This window comes from Bombina bombina, unplaced genomic scaffold (assembly GCF_027579735.1).
Source record: "Bombina bombina isolate aBomBom1 unplaced genomic scaffold, aBomBom1.pri scaffold_841, whole genome shotgun sequence".
In the NCBI taxonomy this organism is placed as follows: Eukaryota; Metazoa; Chordata; class Amphibia; order Anura; family Bombinatoridae; genus Bombina; species Bombina bombina.
Window position 1 is genome coordinate 114896 of NW_026512906.1, and position 27751 is coordinate 142646.

At 40.2% G+C, this 27751-nt stretch overlaps 1 protein-coding gene across 1 annotated transcript in view; it reads left to right on the plus strand.

The window, feature by feature from the left end:
- LOC128644599 (endophilin-B2) overlaps nucleotides 1–27751 on the plus strand; it is an 82506-nt gene that overhangs the window by 45054 nt on the left and 9701 nt on the right. The window contains exons 5-6 of the mRNA XM_053697146.1: nucleotides 2783–2875; nucleotides 17289–17351. Of these exons, the coding sequence (XP_053553121.1) occupies nucleotides 2783–2875; nucleotides 17289–17351 (156 nt within the window). The remainder of the gene's footprint in view (nucleotides 1–2782; nucleotides 2876–17288; nucleotides 17352–27751) is intronic.

The window sequence follows — 27751 nt, forward strand, 5'->3', positions numbered from 1 at the left end:
CCCAAAATATTTGTGGACTTGATTTGACAAAAAAACCTTGTTGGGATATTAAATTTGTCTTGTGAATAGATAACTGACCTTAATATTGACCGCAAATGTGGTATGAAATTTACATATGCGAGAGGTTAATATTTATTGGTTCTCCAATAGTAATCACTGGAAGTATGAATTGCTCAGAATAAACACAGATATGTCTTAGTTAATCATAAGGTAAGATAGATATCTATATCTGTATCTGTTGGTTTACCAAAAAACGATATATACTTGTTATAAGTTTTAAAATAACAGATACCTATACCCAATTGTACCAGGTAAGTATCTAAGTTACCGTTGATAACACATATGCTAGAGATACCAGAACATATATACCTTTTAATTACTGTGATACCACATATGTACCAGTCTGGAAATACCAGTACCAAATACCAGTTAATTGAGCTAGGGTGATAGAAATAAATGTGATATATCTGCACCTATACCTGGGATTACTGTGTAGGAATGCCGGACATCTGTCCCTGGTTTACCTGTGCTGAATTTACCGTTAAATACCTAGGTCTGGATACGCCAGACACCTATACCTGGTAGTTACCGTTGATAACAATTATGTTAGGAATCTGGAATTACCAGAACATGTATAGCTTTGATTACCGTGATACCATATATGTGTCAGTCTGGAAATACCAGAACCAAATACCTGTTAGTTGACCAGGGTAATGGAAATAAAAGGGATATATCTACACCTATACCTGGGATTACCGTGTAGGGATGCCGGACATCTGTCCCTTGTGATTACCGTTATAGTAACTGGGATCTCAATAGGGGTTACCGGGTGATTGAATAAAGTCCGCATATACCGGACACCTATACCTTGTAATTACCGTTGCTAATCGTGGGGTATAATAAGTAGCGTGTATCGTCACCTATACCTGGGATTACCGTATGAAAAAATCCGGAGATAACGGACACCTATACCTTGTAATTACCGTTGGGGTGACTAGGAGGCTTCTGTTAGGGTTACCTGGTTGTTAAACAAGGTCCGGAAATACTGGACACCTATACCTTGTAATTACTGTTGCTAGTCATTGGGTATTAATAAGTAGCGTGTATCATCACCTATACCTGGGATTACCGTGTGAAAAAGTCCGGAGATACCGGACACCTATACCTTGTAATTACCGTTGGGTGACTAGGAGGCTTCTATTAGGATTACCTGGTTGTTAAGAGGTCCGGAAATACCGGACACCTATACCTTGAGATTACTAGAAAAATCAAAATAGAGGGCGCCACATGGTGCAGATCAGATGGTAAATGATATTACAGGCTGGGAAGGACAAAAGAATCCTACTCACGAGATGTAAAGCACAGATGTGCAAAACCAGCAATCCGGAACCACTTGTCGTCCGGTAGACCAAAAGGATATGATCACAGGGGCGAATCCTTGTCTGACCAGGGAGAGTCCAGGGGTGCCTTAGGGCAGGAGTCAGTCAGCAGAAAGGATTCCAACAGTAACCAGTCCCACACCTCAAATAACTGGAGAGGAGACTAGACCAGCTCCAAGAAGGTTAACGATTCAGAAGATCAAAAAGGTAGGCAGCAAGTGAGGAGATGAATAAATCTTTAAAATTTATTTAAAATAGTAAAAACATAAGCAACGCGTTTCTCAGTGTCACACACTGTTTCATCAGGCTGTATCATATTAGTTGTCACTAGAGTACTAGTCTGCATATACCTTGAGATTACCGTTACTTGTTATTGGATAAAATATCTGTCAATACTGAGTCTCGCAACACGGGTGCCACTGTCTGGGAAAAAAACAAACTCCTATACCTTGTAATTACCGTTTATAATGGCTGGTTAAAGTCTGAGCCTATTAATAACCAAACACATATGTACCGGCTGCCCAACGCCTATACCTTTAAATTACCATTGATAGTGGTAAAAATATTGTTATATAGGCCTAGTCTGAATAGGAAACCGTACCTGGGGTAAAATAAACCCACAAAGCGGTCAGTACAACATAGAATATCTAATAGTTATCATTAATAATATGGTAGACATAACGTTAAAAACATGAAATAACAACAGAAAAGGAGAGGGGGATGCCACTGACGCATTTCGCCAGAGTGGCTGTATCAAAAGGGCCCATGTTTTTAACGTTATGTCTACCATATTATTAATGATATATTTGTACCCTTCCATCAGTTCTTTACTGATTTTTTTTTTGTAAAAATCTTAGCATTAGTGCAAAGTGACTTGTGATGTAAAGTAGTTCTATGTAAGTTTACGAAAAAAGAAGAAATGCGGTGAGGGGACGGAGGGGAATGCGGTGAGGGGATGGAGGGGAATGCAGTGAGGGGACACCCATGTGTGATCTTGTGGACTCTCACCATCCTTTGAAGGAAAACAAATTATGCTTACCTGATAAATACATTTCTTTCAGGATAGTGAATGTCCATGAGCCCTTATCTTTGCTTTAATCCAGCTGGTGGCAGGACTTGGTTTTCACTTCTTTGCCCTGCTATGATTTTTTCCTGTATTTTTTCACAATCTCTCTTTACTTTGTCATATGGAGAAACTGAATGTCTATGGTATGAGAGGGGAAAGAGGGGATGTTAAAAGCTCTAGAATGTAGCATAGGTTTGCCAGGAAATTAATAGCCTACTTGTGATTAATGCTTTTGAACTCTCACCATCATAAGGGAAATACATTTTATATGGTAAGCGGTAATTTTGCATTTTTTCCATTTATGCCTGAAAATTTTTATTTGTGTTTTTTTCAACAGAAAGAAAGGCGAATCCTGCAGAACCGCCGTCTAGATTTGGACGCCTGCAAAGCTCGTCTAAAGAAAGCAAAAGCAGCTGAGGCCAAAGCCGCGGTAAACACCCTGTTCCCATCTAGTGTTATACATGAGAACTGTTTTTCTTGGGGATGAATGCAGGCCTTTCCCTGAGGGTTAGAGGGTAAAAAAAGTCTGCACAACCACTTGTCATTAACCATAACATCAGATGTCCCCTCTCATTCTTTTAACATGAACACATTTCAGCGGCTGTTAGAAGCTTAGTGGTTAGATGTTCAGATGCTGGGTTTGTAGTTCATTCTCCTCAGCTTTGGAATCATCTGTAAACGTCATTTATGAGCAAAGACAGTAATAAAAACAAAGTGCTTATGAGTTCCCCTTCCTCATGCGCTACATCCTACCCTTTGTGTTGTGGGAAACCTCTATATTAGACAGTAATGACTTATGTGTTACCCTTCCTCATGCGCTACATCCTACCCTTTGTGCTGTGGGGAACCTCTATATTAGACAGTAATGACTTATGTGTTACCCTTCCTCATGCGCTACATCCTACCCTTTGTGCTGTGGGGAACCTCTATATTAGACAGTAATGACTTATGTGTTACCCTTCCTCATGCGCTACATCCTACCCTTTGTGCTGTGGGGAACCTCTATATTAGACAGTAATGACTTATGTGTTACCCTTCCTCATGCGCTACATCCTACCCTTTGTGCTGTGGGAAACCTCTATATTAGACAGTAATGACTTATGTGTTACCCTTCCTCATGCGCTACATCCTACCCTTTGTGTTGTGGGAAACCTCTATATTAGACAGTAATGAATCATGAGTTACCCTTCCTCATGCGCTACATCCTACCCTTTGTGTTGTGGGGAACCTCTATATTAGACAGTAATGAATCATGAGTTACCCTTCCTCATGCGCTACATCCTACCCTTTGTGTTGTGGGGAACCTCTATATTAGACAGTAATGACTTATGTGTTACCCTTCCTCATGCGCTACATCCTACCCTTTGTGCTGTGGGGAACCTCTATATTAGACAGTAATGACTTATGTGTTACCCTTCCTCATGCGCTACATCCTACCCTTTGTGTTGTGGGGAACCTCTATATTAGACAGTAATGACTTATGTGTTACCCTTCCTCATGCGCTACATTCTACCCTTTGTGTTGTGGGGAAACCTCTTTATTAGACAGTAATGACTTATGTGTTACCCTTCCTCATGCGCTACATTCTACCCTTTGTGTTGTGGGAAACCTCTATATTAGACAGTAATGACTTATGTGTTACCCTTCCTCATGCGCTACATCCTACCCTTTGTGCTGTGGGGAACCTCTATATTAGACAGTAATGACTTATGTGTTACCCTTCCTCATGCGCTACATCCTACCCTTTGTGTTGTGGGGAACCTCTATATTAGACAGTAATGACTTATGTGTTACCCTTCCTCATGCGCTACATCCTACCCTTTGTGTTGTGGGGAACCTCTATATTAGACAGTAATGACTTATGTGTTACCCTTCCTCATGCGCTACATCCTACCCTTTGTGTTGTGGGGAACCTCTATATTAGACAGTAATGAATCATGAGTTCCCCTTCCTCATGCGCTACATCCTACCCTTTGTGCTGTGGGGAACCTCTATATTAGACAGTAATGACTTATGTGTTACCCTTCCTCATGCGCTACATCCTACCCTTTGTGTTGTGGGGAACCTCTATATTAGACAGTAATGACTTATGTGTTACCCTTCCTCATGCGCTACATCCTACCCTTTGTGCTGTGGGGAACCTCTATATTAGACAGTAATGACTTATGTGTTACCCTTCCTCATGCGCTACATCCTACCCTTTGTGCTGTGGGGAACCTCTATATTAGACAGTAATGACTTATGTGTTACCCTTCCTCATGCGCTACATCCTACCCTTTGTGCTGTGGGGAACCTCTATATTAGACAGTAATGACTTATGTGTTACCCTTCCTCATGCGCTACATCCTACCCTTTGTGCTGTGGGGAACCTCTATATTAGACAGTAATGAATCATGAGTTCCCCTTCCTCATGCGCTACATTCTACCCTTTGTGCTGTGGGAACCTCTATATTAGACAGTAATGACTTATGTGTTACCCTTCCTCATGCGCTACATCCTACCCTTTGTGCTGTGGGGAACCTCTATATTAGACAGTAATGACTTATGTGTTACCCTTCCTCATGCGCTACATCCTACCCTTTGTGCTGTGGGGAACCTCTATATTAGACAGTAATGACTTATGTGTTACCCTTCCTCATGCGCTACATCCTACCCTTTGTGTTGTGGGGAACCTCTATATTAGACAGTAATGACTTATGTGTTACCCTTCCTCATGCGCTACATCCTACCCTTTGTGCTGTGGGGAACCTCTATATTAGACAGTAATGAATCATGTGTTACCCTTCCTCATGCGCTACATCCTACCCTTTGTGTTGTGGGGAACCTCTATATTAGACAGTAATGACTTATGTGTTACCCTTCCTCATGCGCTACATCCTACCCTTTGTGCTGTGGGGAACCTCTATATTAGACAGTAATGACTTATGTGTTACCCTTCCTCATGCGCTACATCCTACCCTTTGTGCTGTGGGGAACCTCTATATTAGACAGTAATGACTTATGTGTTACCCTTCCTCATGCGCTACATCCTACCCTTTGTGCTGTGGGGAACCTCTATATTAGACAGTAATGACTTATGTGTTACCCTTCCTCATGCGCTACATCCTACCCTTTGTGCTGTGGGGAACCTCTATATTAGACAGTAATGAATCATGAGTTCCCCTTCCTCATGCGCTACATTCTACCCTTTGTGCTGTGGGAACCTCTATATTAGACAGTAATGACTTATGTGTTACCCTTCCTCATGCGCTACATCCTACCCTTTGTGTTGTGGGGTACCTCTATATTAGACAGTAATGACTTATGTGTTACCCTTCCTCATGCGCTACATCCTACCCTTTGTGTTGTGGGGAACCTCTATATTAGACAGTAATGACTTATGTGTTACCCTTCCTCATGCGCTACATCCTACCCTTTGTGCTGTGGGGAACCTCTATATTAGACAGTAATGACTTATGTGTTACCCTTCCTCATGCGCTACATCCTACCCTTTGTGTTGTGGGGAACCTCTATATTAGACAGTAATGACTTATGTGTTACCCTTCCTCATGCGCTACATCCTACCCTTTGTGTTGTGGGGAACCTCTATATTAGACAGTAATGACTTATGTGTTACCCTTCCTCATGCGCTACATCCTACCCTTTGTGTTGTGGGAAACCTCTTTATTAGACAGTAATGACTTATGTGTTACCCTTCCTCATGCGCTACATCCTACCCTTTGTGTTGTGGGGAACCTCTATATTAGACAGTAATGACTTATGTGTTACCCTTCCTCATGCGCTACATCCTACCCTTTGTGTTGTGGGGAACCTCTATATTAGACAGTAATGACTTATGTGTTACCCTTCCTCATGCGCTACATCCTACCCTTTGTGTTGTGGGGAACCTCTATATTAGACAGTAATGACTTATGTGTTACCCTTCCTCATGCGCTACATCCTACCCTTTGTGCTGTGGGGAACCTCTATATTAGACAGTAATGACTTATGATTTCCCCTTCCGCATGCGCTACATCCTACCCTTTGTGTTGTGGGGAACCTCTTTATTAGACAGTAATGACTTATGTGTTACCCTTCCTCATGCGCTACATCCTACCCTTTGTGTTGTTGGGAACCTCTATATTAGACAGTAATGACTTATGTGTTACCCTTCCTCATGCGCTACATCCTACCCTTTGTGTTGTTGGGAACCTCTATATTAGACAGTAATGACTTATGTGTTACCCTTCCTCATGCGCTACATCCTACCCTTTGTGCTGTGGGGAACCTCTATATTAGACAGTAATGACTTATGATTTCCCCTTCCGCATGCGCTACATCCTACCCTTTGTGTTGTGGGGAACCTCTTTATTAAGCTGCTACTTAGATCCCTTTTGGTTTTGTTCCTTTCATTACTAACCTTGTGGTGTTTGTTTTTTGTTTTTTTCCTTTTTTGTAATTTGCTCAGTTCGAGGGGGATGTGAGTATTTGTTGACGTAGGTCGCTGCTGTGAAATTTCAGTTTATTTTGCTTTTTTCCTTAAGACTTTTTTTCACTGCTTATTTGACAAAATTCATCTTTATTTCCAATTCAATCTGATTTGTTGCATAGGATTGAGAAAGGTGCAGGTCACAATCGTTCCTTTTATGTTGTCAGCACCATTTAGCTAAGCAGGAATGGAAAAGTACATTTCTGTTCCACGCAAGCATAGGAAAAATACGTTTACACTTCTGTCATTATCTCTGTACAATATGTGCTCTATTCTCACACTGTCACCCACCTAGTGCTGAAGGTGCCAGAGAAAATGATTATACAATGTAAGACCGTATACAAATACGTGCCCTAGATGTTTGCTTTGTCTGCAGATAAAGGGACAGTTCATACTAAGTTTGCTCCATATATTCTAATTATCTCATTACCTCCAACAAAAGCAATATTCCTGCTTTATATCCTTTTCCTCTAAGAAGGATCTGCTGTCTCATAGTAAGTTTTATATGTTTGTATAGCTACTGTGTCAGCACATGGCTTTTTGTAACTTTACCAGGGATCTTAAAACCTAGCATGAGCCTTTAACCCCTTAATGACCACATCACTTTTCCATTTTCTGTCCGTTTGGGACCAAGGCTATTTTTAAATTTTTGCGGTGTTTGTGTTTAGCTGTAATTTTCCTCTTACTCATTTACTGTACCCACACATATATATACAGTTTTTCTCGCCATTAAATGGACTTTCTAAAGATAACATTATTTTCATCATATCTTATAATTTACTATTAAAAAAAATATAAAATATGAGGAAAAAATGGAAAAAACACACACTTTTTCTAACTTTGACCCCCAAAATCTGTTACTTATCTACAACCACCAAAACACACCCATGCTAAATAGTTTATAAATTTTGTCCTGAGTTTAGAAATACCCAATGCTTACATCTTTGCTTTTTTTTGTAAGTTATAAGGCAATAAGTACAAGTAGCACTTTGCTATTTCCAAGCCATTATTTTTCAAAATTAGCGCTAGTTACATTAGAACACTAATATCTTTCAGGAATCTCTGAATATCCATTGACATGTATAATTTTTTTTTTAGTAGACATCCCAAAGTATTTATCTAGGCCCATTTTGGTATATTTCATGCCACCATTTCACTGCCAAATGCGATTAAATACGAAAAATCGTTCACTTTTTCACTAATTTTTTCACAAACTTTTGGTTTCTCACTGAAATTATTTACAAACAGCTTGTGCAATTATGGCTTAAATGGTTGTAAATTCTTCTCTTGGATCCCCTTTGTTCAGAAATAGCAGACATATATGGCTTTGGCGTTGCTTTGTAGTAATTAGAAGGCTGCTAAATGCCACTGCGCACTACACGTGTATTATGCCCAGCAGTGAAGAGGTTAATTAGGGAGCATGTAGGGAGCTTTTAGGGGTAATTTTAGCTTTAGTGTAGTGTAGTAGACAACCCCAAGTATTGATCTAGGCCAATTTTGGTATATTTCATGCCACCATTTCACCTCCAAATGCGATCAAATTAAAAAAAACTTGAAATTTTTCACAATTTTAGGTTTCTCACTGAAATCATTTACAAACAGCTTGTGCAATTATGGCACAAATGGTTGTAAATGCTTCTCTGGGATCCCCTTTGTTCAGAAATAGCAGACATATATGGCTTTGGCATTGCTTTTTGGTAATTAGAAGGCCGCTAAATGCCACTGCGCACCACACGTGTATTATGCCCAGCAGTGAAGGGGTTAATTATGTAGCCTGTATGGAGCTTGTAGGGTTAATTTTAGCTTTAGTATAGTAGACAACCCAAAGTATTGATCTAGGCCCATTTTGGTATATTTCATGCCACCATTTCACCGCCAAATGCGATCAAATAAAAAAAAACGTTCCCTATTTCACAAACTTTTTCACAAACTTTAGGTTTCTCACTGAAATTATTTACAAACAGCTTGTGCAATTATTGCACAAATGGTTGTAAATGCTTCTCTGGGATCCCCTTTGTTCAGAAATAGTAGACATATATGGCTTTGGCATTGCTTTTTGGTAATTAGAAGGCCGCAAAATGCCGCTGCGCATCACACGTGTATTATGGCTAGCAGTGAAGGGGTTAATTATGTAGCTTGTAGGGAGCTTGCAGGGTTAATTTAAGCTTTAGTATAGAGCTCAGCCTCCCACCTGAAACATCAGACCCCCTGATCCCTCCCAAACAGCTCTCTTCCCTCCCCCACCCCACAATTGTCCCCGCCATCTTACTCTGCCAGTACTAAAATAAAAGCTATATTTGGGCTTTTTTTTCTTCTTTTTCTTAGCATATTTACATATGCTGCTGTGTAGGATCCCCCCTTAGCCCCCAATCTCACTGATCCCCCACCAAACAGCTCTCTAACCCTCCCCCTCTGCCTTAATGGGCGCTATCTTGGGTACTGGCAGCTGTCTGTCAGTACCCAGTTTAGTAAAAAAAAAAGTATGTTTTTTTTTTTTTTTTTAATTGCCCTTTTCTGTAGTGTAGCTTCCCCACCCCTTCCAGATCCCTTAGATGCTTAGATACAATTTGTAAATCAATTTTTTTTTTTACTTTTATCAGCTTTTTTTCTGCAGTGTAGCGGTTCCCTCCCGCCCCCGTCTGTCCCGCCCCCCCTCCACTCGGCCATCAATGGCCACCCACCCACCTCCCAGACTGGCTCCCACCCACCAACGATACCGGCCACCGATGTCCGGTGCAGAGAGGGCCACAGAGTGGCTCTCTCTGCATCGGATCACTGCAATAACCGGAAAGCAGCTGGAAGCGAGCAGGATTTTTTTTTTAGGACGTATGGCGTACGTCCTTGGTCGTTAAGGGGTTAAAGGGACATGAAACCCAAGTTTTTTTTCTTTCATGAATTAGAAAGAACATGCATTTGTAAATAACTTTCCAATTTACTTCTATTATCTTATTTGTTTCATTCTCCTGATATCCTTTGTTGAAAAGCATATCTAAATAGGCTCAGTAGCTGCTGATTGGTGGCTACCCATAGATGCCTCGTGTGATTGGCTCACTCATGCATTGCTATTTCTTCAACAAAAGATATCTAAAGAATGAATCAAATTAGATCATAGAAGTAAATTGGGATGTTGTTTAAAATTGTATTTTCTATGTGAGTCATGAAATAATTTTTTGGGGCTTAATGTCCATTTAACAAAGGAGGTAGTGAATGCCAATGCCTTAGATACATTTTTAAAAATGGTTTGGATACATTTCTGGCTAGAAACAGAATTCAGGGATATGATTGCTTGTATTAAATGTGTCACCTTTTAGTGGGATTCATTTAAGCTCAGCTGGAGCTTTTTGTAAGTATAAGAAAATTTATGCTTTACCTGATAATTTATCTTATTTTTTTTACACAATGAGACCACGGATCATCTTAATTACTAATGGGATATTCACCTCCTGGTCAGCAGGAGGAGGCAAAGAGCACCACAGCAGAGCTGTTAAATAGCTCCTCTCTTCCCTCCCACTCCAGTCATTTTAACCAAAGTTAAGGAAAGAAAGGAAAAGCCAAGGTGCAGAGGTGTCTGAAGTTTACAATAACCCACAACCTGTCTTACAATACTAATGGGATTCAATACCCAAGCTAGAGTACACAGATGATACGGGAGGGACAAGACAGGGAACCTAAACGGAAGGCACCACTGCTTGAAGAACCTTTCTCCCAAAAGCGGCCTCAGCCAAGGCAAAAGTGTCAACTTTGTAAAATTTTGAAAAAATGTGAAGAGAAGACCAAGTTGCAGCCTTGCAAATCTGTTCCACAGAAGCTTCATTTTTGAATGCCCATGAGGAAGCAACAGCCCTTGTGGAATGAGCCGTAACTCTCTCTGGAGGTTGCTGCCCAGCTGTCTCATATGTCAAGCATATGATACTCTTCAGCCAAAAAGAAAGAGAAGTAGCCGTAGCTTTCTGTCCCTTACATTTTCCTGAGAGAATCCCAAACAAAGAAGAAGACAGTAGAAAGTCCTTAGTCGCCTGCAGGTAAACTTTATAGCATGGACCACGTCCAAATTGTGTAGAAGTCGTTCCTTCTGAGAAGAAGAATTAGGACACAAAGAAGGAACAACAAACTCCTGATTAATGTTTCGATCATAAACAACCTTAGGAAGAAATCCTAATTTAGTACGTAAAACTACCTTATCTGAGTGGAAAATAAGATAAGGAGACTCGTACTGCAATGCCGAGAGCTCTGACACTCTACGAGCAGAAGAAATTGCAACAAGAAATAAAACTTTCCAAGATAACAACTTAATATATAAGAAATGCACAGGTTCAAACGGAGCCCCTTGAAGAACTCTGATAACTAAATTAAGACTCCATGGAGGAGTAACTGGTTTGAACACAGGCCTGATCCTGACCAAGGCCTGACAAAATGATTGTACATCTGGAACATCCGCCAGAGGTTTGTGTAACAAAAAAGATAATGCTGAGATTTGACTCTTTAGGGAACTTGTCGATAAACCTTTCTCCAAACCTTCTTGGAGAAAAGAGAAAATTCTAGGAATCCTAACTCTACGCCATGAGTAGCCCTTGGATTCACACCATAGAGATATTTACGCCAAATCATATGGTAAATCCTTCTAGTTACAGGCTTACGAGCCTGAATCATGGTCTCTATGGCCGAGTCAGAAAACCCCCACTTAAAATTAAAAGAATTAAGAATTCAATCTCCAAGCAGTCAGTTTCAGAGAAACTAGATTTAGGTGAAGGAAGGGCCCCTGAATCAGAAGGTCCTTCCTCAACGGAGTTTCCAAGGTGGTAGAGATGCCATCTCCACCAGATCTGCATACCAAATCCTGCGAGGCCAGGCCGGTGCTATTAGGATCACTGAGGCCCTCTCCTGTTTGTTTTGAGCAATAACCCGAGGAAGAAGAACAAATGGAGGAAATAGGTATGCTAGACTGAAGGTCCAAGGGACCACCTAAGCATCTATCATTTCCGCCTGGGGGACCCTGGACCTCGACCCGTGTCTCGGGAGCTTGGCATTCTGTCAAGATGCTATGAGATCCAAATCCGGTTGACCCCACTTGAGAATCAAGCTGGAGAACACTTCCGGGTGGTGTTCCCACTCCCCCGGATGAAAGGTCTGCCTGCTCAAGAAATCCGACTCCCAAATGTCCACCCCTGGGATGTGGATCGCCGACAGACAGCAAGAGTGGGCTTCCGCCATTGTATTATTTTGGTTACTTTGGTCATCACTAAGGAACTCCTCGTTCCTCCCTGATGATTGATGTAAGCCACAGAAGTTATGTTGTCTGACTGGAACCGAACCGTGGCTAACTGGGGCCAAGCCAGGAGAGCATTGAAAATCGCCCTCAGTTCTAGAATGTTTATAGGAACAACAGACTCTGACCTAGTCCAAACTCTCTGAGCCTTTTAGGGAGCCCCAGACTGCCCACCACCCTAGAAGGCTGGTGTCTGTTGTCACAGTCACCCAAGACAGTCTGCGAAAACAAATTCCCTTTGAGAGATGATCCAGAGATAACCACCGTTGGAGAGAATCCCTTGTCTCCTGCCCCAGTAATATTCGAGGAGACAAGTCTGCATAATCTCCATTCCATTGCCTGAGCATGCTTAACTGCAGAGGTCTGAGATGGATACGAGCAAACGGGATGATGTCCATTGCCGCTGCCACCATCAGCCCGATTAACTCCATGTACTGAGCCACTGACGGCCGAGCAGTGGACTGAAGGACTAAACAAGTATCGATAATCCTTAATTTCCTGACTTCTGTCAGAAAAATTTTCATAGACAGGGAGTCTATGGTGGTTCCTAAGAAAGGTACCCTTGAATTTGGAACGAAGGAACTCTTTTTTTTCCAAAATTCACCTTTCACCCGTGAGATCATAGGAAGGACAACACCAAGTTAGTGTGGGATCTTGCTAGTTGTAAAAATGGAGGCTGGACTAGGATGTCGTCCAGATAGGGTGCCACTGCAATTCTTCGTGATCGAAGCACCGCTAACAGAGATCCCAGAACCTTTGTGAAAATTCTGGGTGCTGTTGCAAGACCGAAAGGAAGAGCCACAAACTGGAAGTGTTGGACCAGAAAGGCAAACCTTAGGAACTTTTGATAATCCCAGTGGATAGGAACATGTAGGTACGCATCCTTTAAATCCACTGTTGTCATAAAATGACCCTCTTGGATCAAGGGAAGAATGGAACGAATAGTTTTAAACTTGAAGGACGGTACCCTGAGAAATTTGTTTAGACTCTTGAGGTCTAAAATTGGTCTGAAGGTTCCCTCCTTTTTGGGAACCACGAACAGACTGGAATAAAATTCCAGACCCTGTTCCTGTACCGGAATAGGAACAATCACTCCCAGGTTGGAAAGGTCTCTTTCGCAGTGTAAGAACGCCTCTCTTTGTCTGGTCTGTAGAAAATATTGAAAGCAGAAACCTGCCTCTGAGAGGAAACCTTTTGAACTCTAATTTGTATCCCTGGGAAACATTTTCTATTGCCCAGGGATCCAGAACCTCTCGAACCCAAGCCTGAGCGAAGAAGGAAAGTCTGCCCCCTACAAGATCTGGTCCCCGGATTGGGGCATACCCGTCATGCTGTCCTTGATTCAACAGCAGGCTTTATGGACTGTTTTCCCTTATTCCAAGATTGATTAGGTCTCCATGCAGGCTTAGTCTGTTCCTGATTGGAGGCAGAAGAGGAAGAATTTCCCTTGAAATTTCAAAAAGGAACGAAAATTGCTCTGTCGTCTTTTTTGTTTGTTTCTCTTATCCTGCTGGAAAAGATGACACTTACCTCCCGAGATATGAGAGATAATCTCCGACAGGCCAGGTCCAAACAAGGTTTTCCCCTTGTAAGGAATAGCTAGCATTTTAGACATAGAGGACACATCCGCAGACCAAGGCTTTAACCATAAGGCTCTGCGAGCTAGAAAAGAGAAACCCGAAATCTTGGCTCCCAGATTGATAACTTGAAGGGAGGCATCCATAATAAAAGGAATTAGCTAGTTTAAGAGCTTTTATCCTATCCTTGGATTTCATCCAAAGAAGTTTCCGTCCTTTTTGTTTGTTTCTCTTCCGGATGGCATTAGACAATGCATATAAACTATATGCCGCCGCACTAGTGACGGTTGCAATGTACACAGCTGGCTGCCATTGTAAGCCCTGTTGCATATACATCTTTTTGAGTAAACCCTCTAACTTCTTTCCATAGGGTCTTTGAAGCCACAACTATCCTCTATGGGAATAGTAGATCTCTTAGCTAAAGTGGAAACGGCTCCTTCCACCTTGGGAACTGTTTTCCAAGCCTCCTTAATTAATAAATTGAGGTATTCCAGGTTAAACTTGAATGAAATTACTTCAGATAAATGAATTGCACAGTCTGAGATCTTTTCCTCAGATACTACCGAAGAATCTTCCTTTTCAGGCCTCAGGGAAGAAACATTCGGAAAACGTATTCACTGATGTAACCCATTTCCTCTTGCGCCAGCTCCGCAGCATGGGGAAAAAAAGGCAAGGTAACTCCAGAAGGAGATTGAGATGAAGCGCAGGGCACTGCCTGTGAGGGCTATAACATTGGGACAATTGAGGAGAAATTTGCGGCATAAAATTATATCGCTGCAGCCCAAAAGACCGGACTAGCATTGTAGTGCTGTCTGGTTCTCACGCAGCTCACAAAACACTGCCCTTATCCTTCCGATACTAGCAGGAAGTACACATTGAAAAAGAAGTGTATAAGCAGAGTGCACAAGCCAAATTGGCGCCACTCGAAGCTCCGCCCATCGTGTGCGTTGTCAAGGCAAAATCCCGGTCGCCATTATTATTGAAACGGATCCCTTTGAAAAAGTTAAGCCACCGATAGTAAAATCAACAGACTGTAAGTCTGGAGCCAAACTGGGCCGTTTCCTCTTTTCTTACACAGACTTAGAGATTTAAGCTCATAGTGGAAAAAAAGTCCTAATCTCTTCTCAGCCCCAGTGCCTGCTAAGAAGGTGCTGTCTAAATTCTCCTCCTCTACAAATCGGAGTCTCTATGTCCCATAAATTAAAGTGCTCCACTTCTTCTGAGATCTTACCCCAGACCCAGAATAAAAAGTCAGCACTTACCTTTTAATTCTGCCCGACAGCAGGGCAGCTCAGCAGGTTTAAGAGGTCCTCTCCCTCCCATAGCCCTGTGGAAAAAGATAAAGCCTGAGTAATCTTACTTAGGCTATCAGGAATAGGGCAGCATAAATATATGGAAGGTGCAGTGAGAATTATGTCCCACAAGTTCCCATTGCTCTAAAGCCACCACTGCTCTACTGAAGAGACTGATCTGGACTACGGCTACACCCTAGAACAAAGCAGCACAATCTTGTACTACTTTAAAAATAATAAACTCTTGATTGAAGAATCTAAACTAACACCTCACTTTACCTCTTCCTATCACTAACGTAGGCAAAGAGAATGACTGGAGTGGGAGGGAAGGGAGGCGCTATTTAACAGCTCTGCTGTGGTTCTCTTTGCCTCCTCCTGCTGACCAGGAGATGAATATTCCATTAGTTATTAAGATGATCCGTGGACTCATCGTGTCATAAAAAAGAAATTCGATTTGTATAGGTTGAACTCGATGGACTTCTGTCTTTTCTCAACCTCATCTACTATGTTTTAAGTCTGGGAAGGAATTACATTTCTCATGATGATGAAGTTTTATTGATTTTATTGACAAACTCCTTAAAGGGATAAACCCAATTATTTTCTTTCATGATTCAGATAGAGCAGCAACTTTCTAATTTATTCCTATTATCAATTGTTTTCTTCTTTGTTCTCTTAATATCTTTATTTGAAAAAGCAGGAATGTAAGCATAGGAGCCGGCTCATCTTTGGTTTAGAAGCCTGGGTAGCGCTTGCTGATTGGTGGCAACATTGAGCACAACCCAGGTGTTGAACCAAAAATAGGACGTCACCTAACTTTACATTCCTGCTCTTTCATATAAAGATATCTAGAGAACGAAGAAAAATTGATAATGGGTGTAAATTAGAAAGTTGCTTAAAATTGCTGCTTTATCTGAATCATTAAAGAAAAAAAAATGGGTTTAGTGTCCCTTCAATCATAAGTTGAGTCTTGATAATTGATAATTTAATACGAATAGATTTTGTAAATGTCTTTTTCTTAACTTAGCAAGTATATTACCCCCCCCCAAGTAGTTATCATGAGCTTTAGTAAACTCTGCATGAGACGCATCAGTGAGGCATTTGTGTGTAATCCACCTCTATGGTGTATATTATTATTGCCAGCATTTGTGTATGGTCTTGCAGCATTTAGTGAAACTGTAACATACTCTCACCTACAGCTACCTATAACAACATAAACACTGTTTTTCTTGTCGTCGTGTGTATCTCCTGTGGCCCAATGACTATTATTATTTTGTTCAGTTTGGTTTTGCGTATTTCCATCTCACAATGCTGTTTCTGCCCTCTGCATGTAGCTAACTGTGCTTGTAAAATCTGCATCTGCACTAATTTATCGGCTAGAAACTTACTTAAATGAGGGGTACTTATGTGTTTTTACATTATTTTCCTGCTATTATTGATAAGTTAATCTCTTGAATGTATTTTTAAATGAGTAAATCCTTTTTGTTGTGAAATTCTAATGTAATAATTCATAGTGTTGGATTTTTGGTTTCTCAGGTTTTTGTATTTGTGTGGATTTGGTATTGGTATTTATTTTATATGGAGCAGCAAATGGCTACAAATAGTGTCCGTTTCTTACTGCTCTCTAAACTAATACACTTAAATACACAACATTTGTCTCACACTGCCCTTCTCCTGAACTGGGATGCATTGTATATGGTAAAAGAGAAAGGACACACAGATTTAAAGGGACGGGAAACCCCAGACATTCTTTTCATGATTCAGATAAAGAAATACAATTTTAAATAACTTTCAAATGTATTTCTATTATCAAATTTGCTTAATTCTCTGTTGTACACATCTAGTTAGACAATCACAAGAGACAAATGTGTGCAGGCACCAATCAGCAGCTAGATCCCACTAGTGTAGGGTATGTGCGTATTCTTTTTCAAGAAGGGATACCAAGAGAATGAAGCACATTTGAAAATAGAAGTGAATGTTTAAGTGTCTTAAAATGACCTGCTCTATCTGAATCATGTAAGTTTATTTTGACTTTCCTATCCCTTTAAGCCCCAGATATAATAGTGGCATTTATTCCCTGTATCTATCAAGTTGTGTTTTGTTAGATGAGTCCATTCTAGGCCCCTATTACATTATGCCTCTGCTTTGTTTTTTTCCATACATGTTTTATTTTTTTTTCTTTGTGTGTGTTTTTCGTTCTCACTCATTTGCTTCCTGCATGACATGAGCTCTGTTCCCTGCAGGCTTTGCCTGATTTTCAGGAGACCCGTCCTCGTAATTACGTGCTGTCGGCCAGTGCGTCAGCGGTAAGATCCATATCTACCCCTTGTCTCTTTCCACCTCAGTGGACAAAGAGTAGTACATTTCATTAGTGATAAGGGAAGCTAATTTACTTTTAGTAAGGTATAATAAGTAGCTTACATTTAAACCTGTTTCATTATAACATGTAACCGTTCCCTCTATTGCATGCTCACTTTTTAGGGTAATTACATTTTATTTATTACAATATTATGACTATAAAGATATAGATTAAAGCTAAAGATAAAAGTATTTAGAGATCTCATTTTGAATATTGCATTATTTCATACACAAAACATACAAATCTGTATTTAGATGGACACAGAAACTAAATTTTGATCATCTAATATATTTTTTTTAATATTTTTCTTTAAAAAAAAATAAGAAGTGTAAATTAAAGCACTTTAACTTATATTCTATACCCTTCTGTTGTAATAGTACATGAAGCTAAGATTTATTACAGCTGGTTATGTATTTTCTCACTCATTTGGTTCGTCAGAATTACCCTTAGGTCAAAGTTTCTGAGACTCTTCATCTAACGCTTTTACTTAAGAAGTCCTCCCTCTTAACTCATGTTCAGTTTCTTTTTGCATGGATATTATAACAAGAGTTGGTAATATCATGTTATGGACATTTCACCCCAATCAAACACAGCTATTGAATTTTTCAAGACAAATTCCTGCCCCCTGACATTAAGAGTCACTGGAGACACCTTAAAGATGCATACTTGTGACCCAAACCCTGTGTAACTTAAACCCTGTCATTAGTGAAAGTGTTAGATGTGCTAAACTAGCGTATTAAAGGCCATACTAGGTTCTATTTGCCGTAGGTCCTGCATTGAAGATTTTGAAAATGGGAGGTAAAGATTTTTAAAAAGATGCATGAGTTTGTATCCTTTTCCAGGTATAATATCATTTACACTACTGAGTGCTCAGAGGCGTAACTAGAAACAATCTAAGAAGGCCCCCTCCAGGTACAATCTAAGAAGTCCCCCCCCCCCCCCCAAAAAAAAAAAAGTGAATTTGATACATATCTTCTTTTTTTCTTTTTTTTTTTTTAAATTTAACACAGAAAAAAATGTGAATCAGATTACATGTCTGCAAAAGGAGGTACCCTGTTCCCACAGTCTGTGAGATGGTCTGACCCCCTATTACTGTATATAGTGACACTGTTTAACCCACCAGTACTGTATATAGTGAGTTAGTAACACAGTCAGTAATCTATCGGTGAGATGGCTGGCCTGACCCTACCCGCCCCAGTACTTTATAAAGTGACCACAGTAGTCTGTGACATAGTCCAGCCCCCCCGTACTGTATATAGTGGTACTGTATAGAGACACTGTTTACCCCCTCCCCCCCATGCTGTGGTAACAAGGTCTGTAATTTGCTGGTTCCACAAACATATACACACGCACATATGCATGCATATACACAGTCACATGCATAAATACACACACAGTCACATACACACACACACACACACACACACACACACCAATGGGTAAAACAGAAAGACTAACCCCTGTAGTCAGAGACAAAAACCTCGTGAAGCATCATGTCACACTCGCATGATATCAGTGCAGGCAGTGGCAGGTCATCATTTTTTATTAAAAAAATAAAAAATGTTTAAGCTAGGCCCCCACCCTTGGCGGTCCAGTCGCAATTGCGACCTCTGCACCCCCTGTAGTTTCGTCCCTGTGAGTGCTATCACGTCACATTACGTTTAGAGAAACAGTTTTGTACAAGTAATGTGCATGTGATGCAGCTAAGGATGATTCTTTTTCCTTTTCAGCTTTGCCTATTGAGGCTCAGAGGTTTACGACTGTCGACAAGCAGTCTATGAATATAGCCATATTTAAGACAGTCTGTGGGTCCATACTCTGAGTAAAGTAGTAAACATAATTTGGGGGAAAGATATCTTCCTTTTTCCTCAGGACAAATAAGAGCAAATATAATACTAGTTAATCTTTCTGGATTTAAAACACACCAAGATATATCTCCCATTTACCCAGTAAATGAAACTAGAAAAAAAAATGTCTTTCCTTGTCAAAGTCCCAATAATACAGCAGAAATACTGTAATGAAACTATGGAAAGAACGCAATTAAAACCAACTCTGGTATGACTCCGCTGCTTGAGGCAGGTTATCTTACTTTCAATGGATATGGTTACAGACATTCTATTAACCATGAGTAAATGAGGATAATAGGTGAAGGTTATCTGAGATATAGATTTTTTTTTTCTTCAAGATCTGTAAAGTTTTAGTGCTATGTTAGTAATCTGACTTGTTTTACTTATCCAGCAGTGACGGTGTAGTTTTAGTGCTATGTTAGTAATCTGACTTGTTCTACTCATCCAGCAGTGACGGTGTAGTTTTAGTGCTATGTTTAGTAATCTGACTTGTTCTACTCATCCAGCAGTGACGGTGTAAGGTTTTAGTGCTATGTTTCGTAATCTGACTTGTTCTACTCATCCAGCAGTGACGGTGTAGTTTTAGTGCTATGTTTAGTAATCTGACTTATTCTACTCATCCAGTAGTGACGGTGTAAGGTTTTAGTGCTATGTTACTAATCTGACTTGTTCTACTCATCCAGCAGTGACGGTGTAGTTTTAGTGCTATGTTAGTAATCTGACTTGTTCTACTCATCCAGCAGTAATGGTGTAGTTTTAGTGCTATGTTTAGTAATCTGACTTGTTCTACTCATCCAGCAGTGACGGTGTAGTTTTAGTGCTATGTTAGTAATCTGACTTGTTCTACTCATCCAGCAGTGAGGGTGTAGTTTTAGTGCTATGTTTAGTAATCTGACTTGTTCTACTCATCCAGCAGTGACGGTGTAGCTTTAGTGCTATGTTAGTAATCTTACTTGTTCTACTCATCCAGCAGTAACGGTGTAGTTTTAGTGCTATGTTTAGTAATCTGACTAGTTCTACTCATCCAGCAGTGACGGTGTTGTTTTAGTGCTATGTTAGTAATCTGACTTGTTCTACTCATCCAGCAGTGACGGTGTAGTTTTAGTGCTATAATATTAATCTGACTTGTTCTACTCATCCAGCAGTGACGGTGTAGTTTTAGTGCTATGTTAGTAATCTGACTTGTTCTACTCATCCAGCAGTGACGGTGTAAGGTTTTAGTGCTATGTTAGTAATCTGACTTGTTCTACTCATCCAGCAGTGACGGTGTAGTTTTAGTGCTATAATATTAATCTGACTTGTTCTACTCATCCAGCAGTGACGGTGTAGTTTTAGTGCTATGTTAGTAATCTGACTTGTTCTACTCATCCAGCAGTGACGGTGTAAGGGTTTAGTGCTATGTTAGTAATCTGACTTGTTCTACTCATCCAACAGTGACTGTGTAATTTTAGTGCTATGTTTAGTAATCTGACTTGTTCTACTCATCCAGCAGTGACTGTGTTGTTTTAGTGCTATGTTAGTAATCTGACTTGTTCTACTCATCCAGCAGTGACGGTGTAAGGGTTTAGTGCTATGTTAGTAATCTGACTTGTTCTACTCATCCAGCAGTGACTGTGTAGTTTTAGTGCTATGTTAGCAATCTGACTTGTTCTACTCATCCAGCAGTGACGGTGTAAGGGTTTAGTGCTATGTTAGTAATCTGACTTGTTCTACTCATCCAGCAGTGACGGTGTAGTTTTAGTGCTATGTTAGTAATCTGACTTGTTCTACTCATCCAGTAGTGACGGTGTTGTTTTAGTGCTATGTTGGTAATCTGACTTGTTCTACTCATCCAGCAGTGACGGTGTAAGGGTTTAGTGCTATGTTAGTAATCTGACTTGTTCTACTCATCCAGCAGTGACTGTGTAATTTTAGTGCTATGTTTAGTAATCTGACTTGTTCTACTCATCCAGCAGTGACTGTGTTGTTTTAGTGCTATGTTAGTAATCTGACTTGTTCTACTCATCCAGCAGTGACGGTGTAAGGGTTTAGTGCTATGTTAGTAATCTGACTTGTTCTACTCATCCAGCAGTGACTGTGTAGTTTTAGTGCTATGTTAGCAATCTGACTTGTTCTACTCATCCAGCAGTGACGGTGTAAGGGTTTAGTGCTATGTTAGTAATCTGACTTGTTCTACTCATCCAGCAGTGACGGTGTAGTTTTAGTGCTATGTTAGTAATCTGACTTGTTCTACTCATCCAGTAGTGACGGTGTTGTTTTAGTGCTATGTTGGTAATCTGACTTGTTCTACTCATCCAGCAGTGACGGTGTAGTTTTAGTGCTATGTTAGTAATCTGACTTGTTCTACTCATCCAGCAGTAACGGTGTAGCTTTAGTGCTATGTTTAGTAATCTGACTTGTTCTACTCATCCAGCAGTGATGGTGTAGTTTTAGTGCTATGTTTAGTAATCTGACTTGTTCTACTCATCCAGTAGTGACGGTGTTGTTTTAGTGCTATGTTGGTAATCTGACTTGTTCTACTCATCCAGTAGTGACGGTGTAGTTTTAGTGCTATGTTTAGTAATCTGACTTGTTCTACTCATTCAGCAGTGACGGTGTAGTTTTAGTGCTATGTTTAGTAATCTGACTTGTTCTACTCATCCAGTAGTGACAGTGTAGTTTTAGTGCTATGTTTAGTAATCTGACTTGTTCTACTCATCCAGCAGTAACGGTGTAGCTTTAGTGCTATGTTTAGTAATCTGACTTGTTCTACTCATCCAGTAGTGACAGTGTAGTTTTAGTGCTATGTTTAGTAATCTGACTTGTTCTACTCATTCAGCAGTGACGGTGTAGTTTTAGTGCTATGTTTACTAATCTGACTTGTTCTACTCATCCAGTAGTGACGGTGTAGTTTTAGTGCTATGTTTAGTAATCTGACTTGTTCTACTCATCCAGCAGTGATGGTGTAGTTTTAGTGCTATGTTTAGTAATCTGACTTGTTCTACTCATCCAGTAGTGACGGTGTAGTTTTAGTGCTATGTTAGTAATCTGACTTGTTCTACTCATCCAGTAGTGACGGTGTAGTTTTAGTGCTATGTTTAGTAATCTGACTTGTTCTACTCATCCAGCAGTGATGGTGTAGTTTTAGTGCTATGTTTAGTAATCTGACTTGTTCTACTCATCCAGTAGTGACGGTGTAGTTTTAGTGCTATGTTTAGTAATCTGACTTGTTCTACTCATCCAGCAGTGATGGTGTAGTTTTAGTGCTATGTTTAGTAATCTGACTTGTTCTACTCATCCAGTAGTGACGGTGTAGTTTTAGTGCTATGTTAGTAATCTGACTTGTTCTACTCATCCAGTAGTGACGGTGTAGTTTTAGTGCTATGTTTAGTAATCTGACTTGTTCTACTCATCCAGCAGTGACGGTGTAGTTTTAGTGCTATGTTTAGTAATCTGACTTGTTCTACTCATCCAGTAGTGACGGTGTAGTTTTAGTGCTATGTTAGTAATCTGACTTGTTTTACTCATCCAGCAGTGATGGTGTAGTTTTAGTGCTATGTTTAGTAATCTGACTTGTTCTACTCATCCAGCAGTAACGGTGTAGCTTTAGTGCTTTGTTTAGTAATCTGACTTGTTCTACTCATCCAGTAGTGACGGTGTAGTTTTAGTGCTATGGTTAGTAATCTGACTTGTTCTACTCATCCAGTAGTGACGGTGTAAGGTTTTAGTGCTATGTTAGTAATCTGACTTGTTCTACTCATCCAGCAGTGACGGTGTAGTTTTAGTGCTATAATATTAATCTGACTTGTTCTACTCATCCAGCAGTGACGGTGTTGTTTTAGTGCTATGTTGGTAATCTGACTTGTTCTACTCATCCAGCAGTGACGGTGTAAGGGTTTAGTGCTATGTTAGTAATCTGACTTGTTCTACTCATCCAGCAGTGACTGTGTAATTTTAGTGCTATGTTAGCAATCTGACTTGTTCTACTCATCCAGCAGTGATGGTGTAGTTTTAGTGCTATGTTTAGTAATCTGACTTGTTCTACTCATCCAGCAGTGACTGTGTTGTTTTAGTGCTATGTTAGTAATCTGACTTGTTCTACTCATCCAGCAGTGACGGTGTAAGGGTTTAGTGCTATGTTAGTAATCTGACTTGTTCTACTCATCCAGCAGTGACGGTGTAAGGGTTTAGTGCTATGTTAGTAATCTGACTTGTTCTACTCATCCAGCAGTGACGGTGTAGTTTTAGTGCTATGTTTAGTAATCTGACTTGTTCTACTCATCCAGTAGTGACGGTGTAGTTTTAGTGCTATGTTTAGTAATCTGACTTGTTCTACTCATCCAGCAGTGACGGTGTAGTTTTAGTGCTATGTTAGTAATCTGACTTGTTCTACTCATCCAGCAGTGACGGTGTAGTTTTAGTGCTATGTTAGTAATCTGACTTGTTCTACTCATCCAGTAGTGACGGTGTCGTTTTAGTGCTATGTTTAGTAATCTGACTTGTTCTACTCATCCAGCAGTAACGGTGTAGCTTTAGTGCTATGTTTAGTAATCTGACTTGTTCTACTCATCCAGTAGTGACGGTGTAGCTTTAGTGCTATGTTTAGTAATCTGACTTGTTCTACTCATTCAGCAGTGACGGTCTAGTTTTAGTGCTATGTTTAGTAATCTGACTTGTTCTACTCATCCAGTAGTGACGGTGTAGTTTTAGTGCTATGTTTAGTAATCTGACTTGTTCTACTCATCCAGCAGTGATGGTGTAGTTTTAGTGCTATGTTTAGTAATCTGACTTGTTCTACTCATCCAGTAGTGACGGTGTAGTTTTAGTGCTATGTTAGTAATCTGACTTGTTCTACTCATCCAGTAGTGACGGTGTAGTTTTAGTGCTATGGTTAGTAATCTGACTTGTTCTACTCATCCAGTAGTGACGGTGTAGTTTTAGTGCTATGTTTAGTAATCTGACTTGTTCTACTCATCCAGTAGTGACGGTGTAGTTTTAGTGCTATGTTTAGTAATCTGACTTGTTCTACTCATCCAGTAGTGACGGTGTAGTTTTAGTGCTATGTTAGTAATCTGACTTGTTCTACTCATCCAGCAGTGATGGTGTAAGGTTTTTGTGCTATGTTTAGTAATCTGACTTGTTCTACTCATCCAGTAGTGACGGTGTAGTTTTAGTGCTATGTTAGTAATCTGACTTGTTCTACTCATCCAGTAGTGACGGTGTAGTTTTAGTGCTATGTTTAGTAATCTGACTTGTTCTACTCATCCAGTAGTGACGGTGTAGTTTTAGTGCTATGTTAGTAATCTGACTTGTTCTACTCATCCAGTAGTGACGGTGTAGTTTTTGTGCTATGTTAGTAATCTGACTTGTTCTACTCATCCAGTAGTGACGGTGTAGTTTTAGTGCTATGTTAGTAATCTGACTTGTTCTACTCATCCAGTAGTGACGGTGTAGTTTTAGTGCTATGTTAGTAATCTGACTTGTTCTACTCATCCAGCAGTGATGGTGTAGTTTTAGTGCTATGTTTAGTAATCTGACTTGTTCTACTCATCCAGCAGTGATGGTGTAGTTTTAGTGCTATGTTAGTAATCTGACTTGTTCTACTCATCCAGTAGTGACGGTGTAGTTTTAGTGCTATGTTTAGTAATCTGACTTGTTCTACTCATCCAGCAGTGATGGTGTAGTTTTAGTGCTATGTTTAGTAATCTGACTTGTTCTACTCATCCAGCAGTGACGGTGTAGTTTTAGTGCTATGTGGTGTTTTCTGGCGCTACTTCAGCAGCAGATTTCCTCTTTTTAAAGACTCTGCTTGTGTTTTCTACATAGTGTCCCTCAATGTTAAAGTATGAGGCAGAGTTTAGAGTTGATGATTTTCTTGCTTTTATTTTAGTTAGATAACAATTTGTGAACTTCAACCTATATTTAAGTGTTTGTTTTATAGTGGTCACAATCCTAGAATGTTTGTTATTAATACAGCTGAAGCTTGAAATCTTAACCTCCAGAAATAAACATTTCTTTTTTTGGATTTCGTAATCCAAAAACCAAATGCACAGGATTACTGACAAATGGCAATTTTGAGGGTTTAGCATTTACATGCCAGGATGAAGGGTCTGTATGTTGATCCCATTACATAGTAGTGTGTATGTTAATAGGTGATGTGTACAATGTGTACAATTAACCCCTTGTGCTTCAAAACCTTAGAGATGTGTGTTTGTCTCTAAGGCATTTGAGTAGGAACATTACATGTACATAATGTACAATGCATGTGTGTTTATTGGGGTTATTGATTTTGCTGTTATTAGTGTTAAAGTGATTATAATTAATTTCTCCAACATTGGTGTGTCCGGTCCACGGCGTCATCCATTACTTGTGGGATATTCTCCTCCCCTACAGGGAAAGGCAAGGAGAGCACACAGCAGAGCTGTCCATATAGCTCCCCCTCTAGCTCCGCCCCCCAGTCATTCTCCTTGCCGCTCTGAACAAGTAGCATCTCCTCGGGGATGGTGAGGAGTTTGTGGTGTTAGTTGTAGTTTTTTTTTATATCTTCTATCAAGAGTTTGTTATTTTAAAATAGTGCTGGCTTGTACTATTTACTCTACAACAGAAAAGTGAAAAAAAAGTGATGAAGATTTCTGTTAAGAGGAATATGATTTTAGCACAAGTAACTAGAATCCATTGCTGTTACCACGCAGGACTGTTGAAACCAGAGAACTTCAGTTGGGGGTAACAGTTTGCAGACTCATCTGCTTCAGGTATGACTAGTCTCCTTCTAACAACACAGGCTAATGCTAGATGACAGTCATTTTTCCACTCAGGGAAAATGGTAAGCCATTTTTCTTTCACCTCAGCAAAAAAGATAACAGGCTTCCCCTTTTTGATTTTTATGCTGGTAGACACTGTTAGGGGCAAAATCGATTGGTTTTTATTACAATATCATGGCATTTGAACTGTTTTATAAGCTCATATTCACTTGGGAACGTTTTTTATTGATCTGGCATGTTTTAGACACCTAAATCTAGTCAGGAAGGCCCCTTCACTCTAGTGTGCTGAGGGAGGAAGCCTCATTTTGGTGCTTCAGCTGTGCAGTTGATTTCAAGGCAGTGCATGCAGTTTTCATGTGAGAGGGTCCTGTGACTCAGAAAGTGACTCCAGAAGGCTTATTTCTGTGGATGATTGACCCCTAAGGAAGGTAAAATGCTGCAGCAATACTGTAGCAGGGGTTGTAGTGTATAAAAACGGTTAAATCCAACAATTAGTTCTGGTTTGCTTGTTTTAAGAGCTAGAGTCTCCATATTTGCTGTGCAATACTTTCTAAGCATTAAGACACTGGGGTCCAAATTTCATAAAAATCGGATATTGCCTTCATAGTTTTTTGAACATTCAGAAATAAAGTGTGTAATTTTATTATTTAAAGAGACAGTAACGTTTTTGTTTAAAATCGTTTTTATTGCATTGTTTGCCTGCCTAAATCTGTTTAACATGTCTATGCCATCAGATAACCTATGTTCTGTGTGTGTAGAGACAAATGTGTTCCCCCTTTGAGTGTTTGTGATAATTGTGCCATAGCGTCCAAACAAAATAAAGACAGCTCTGTTACATTTCATAATGTTGCCCAAGATAATTTATCTAATGAAGGTAGTGAGGATAATTCTACATCCTCTCCTTCTGTGTCTACACCAGCTTTGCCCGCGCAGGCGACACCTAGCGCGCCAGTGCTTATTTCTATGCAACAATTAACAGCAGTAGTGGATAATTCTATAGCAAATCTTTTATCCAAACTGCCAGCATTTCAGAGAAAGCGTGATTGTTCAGTTTTAAATACAGATAAAAAAAGGATGAACAATCAGACGCTGACGATGCCTTATCTATTTTACCCTCACATCAATCGGAATTGGCTGTGAGGGAAGGGCTGTCTGAGGGTGAAATTTCAGACTCAGGAAAAATTTCTCAACAGGCAGAACCTGATATAGTAGCATTTAAAATTTAAGCTAGAACATCTCCGCGCTTTGCTTAAGGAGGTATTAGCTACTCTGGATGACTGTGATTCTGTAGTAGTACCAGAGAAGTTGTGCAAATTGGACAAATTTTAGAGGTCCCAGTGCACGAAGACGCTTTTCCAATACCCAAGAGGGTAGCGAGCATAGTGGATAAGGAGTGGGAGAAGCCAGGTGTACCCTTTGCCCCACCTCCTATATTTAAGAAAATGTTTCCCATAGTAGACCCTAGAAGGGACGCATGGCAGACGGTCCCGAAGGTTGAGGGAGCTGTTTCAACACTAGCGAAGCGCACAACTATTCCTATAGAGGACAGCTGCGCTTTCAAAGATCCTATGGATAAAAATTAAAAGGATTGCTTAAAAAGATTTTTGTTCAACAAGGGTTCATCCTTCAACCAGCTACGTGTGTTATTACTGTCACTTCAGCGGCGTCCTTTTGGTTCGAGGAACTAGAAAGGTCGCTCCAGAAAGAGACTTCCTATGAAGAAGTCATGGACAGAATTCACGCATTAAAGTTAGCTAATT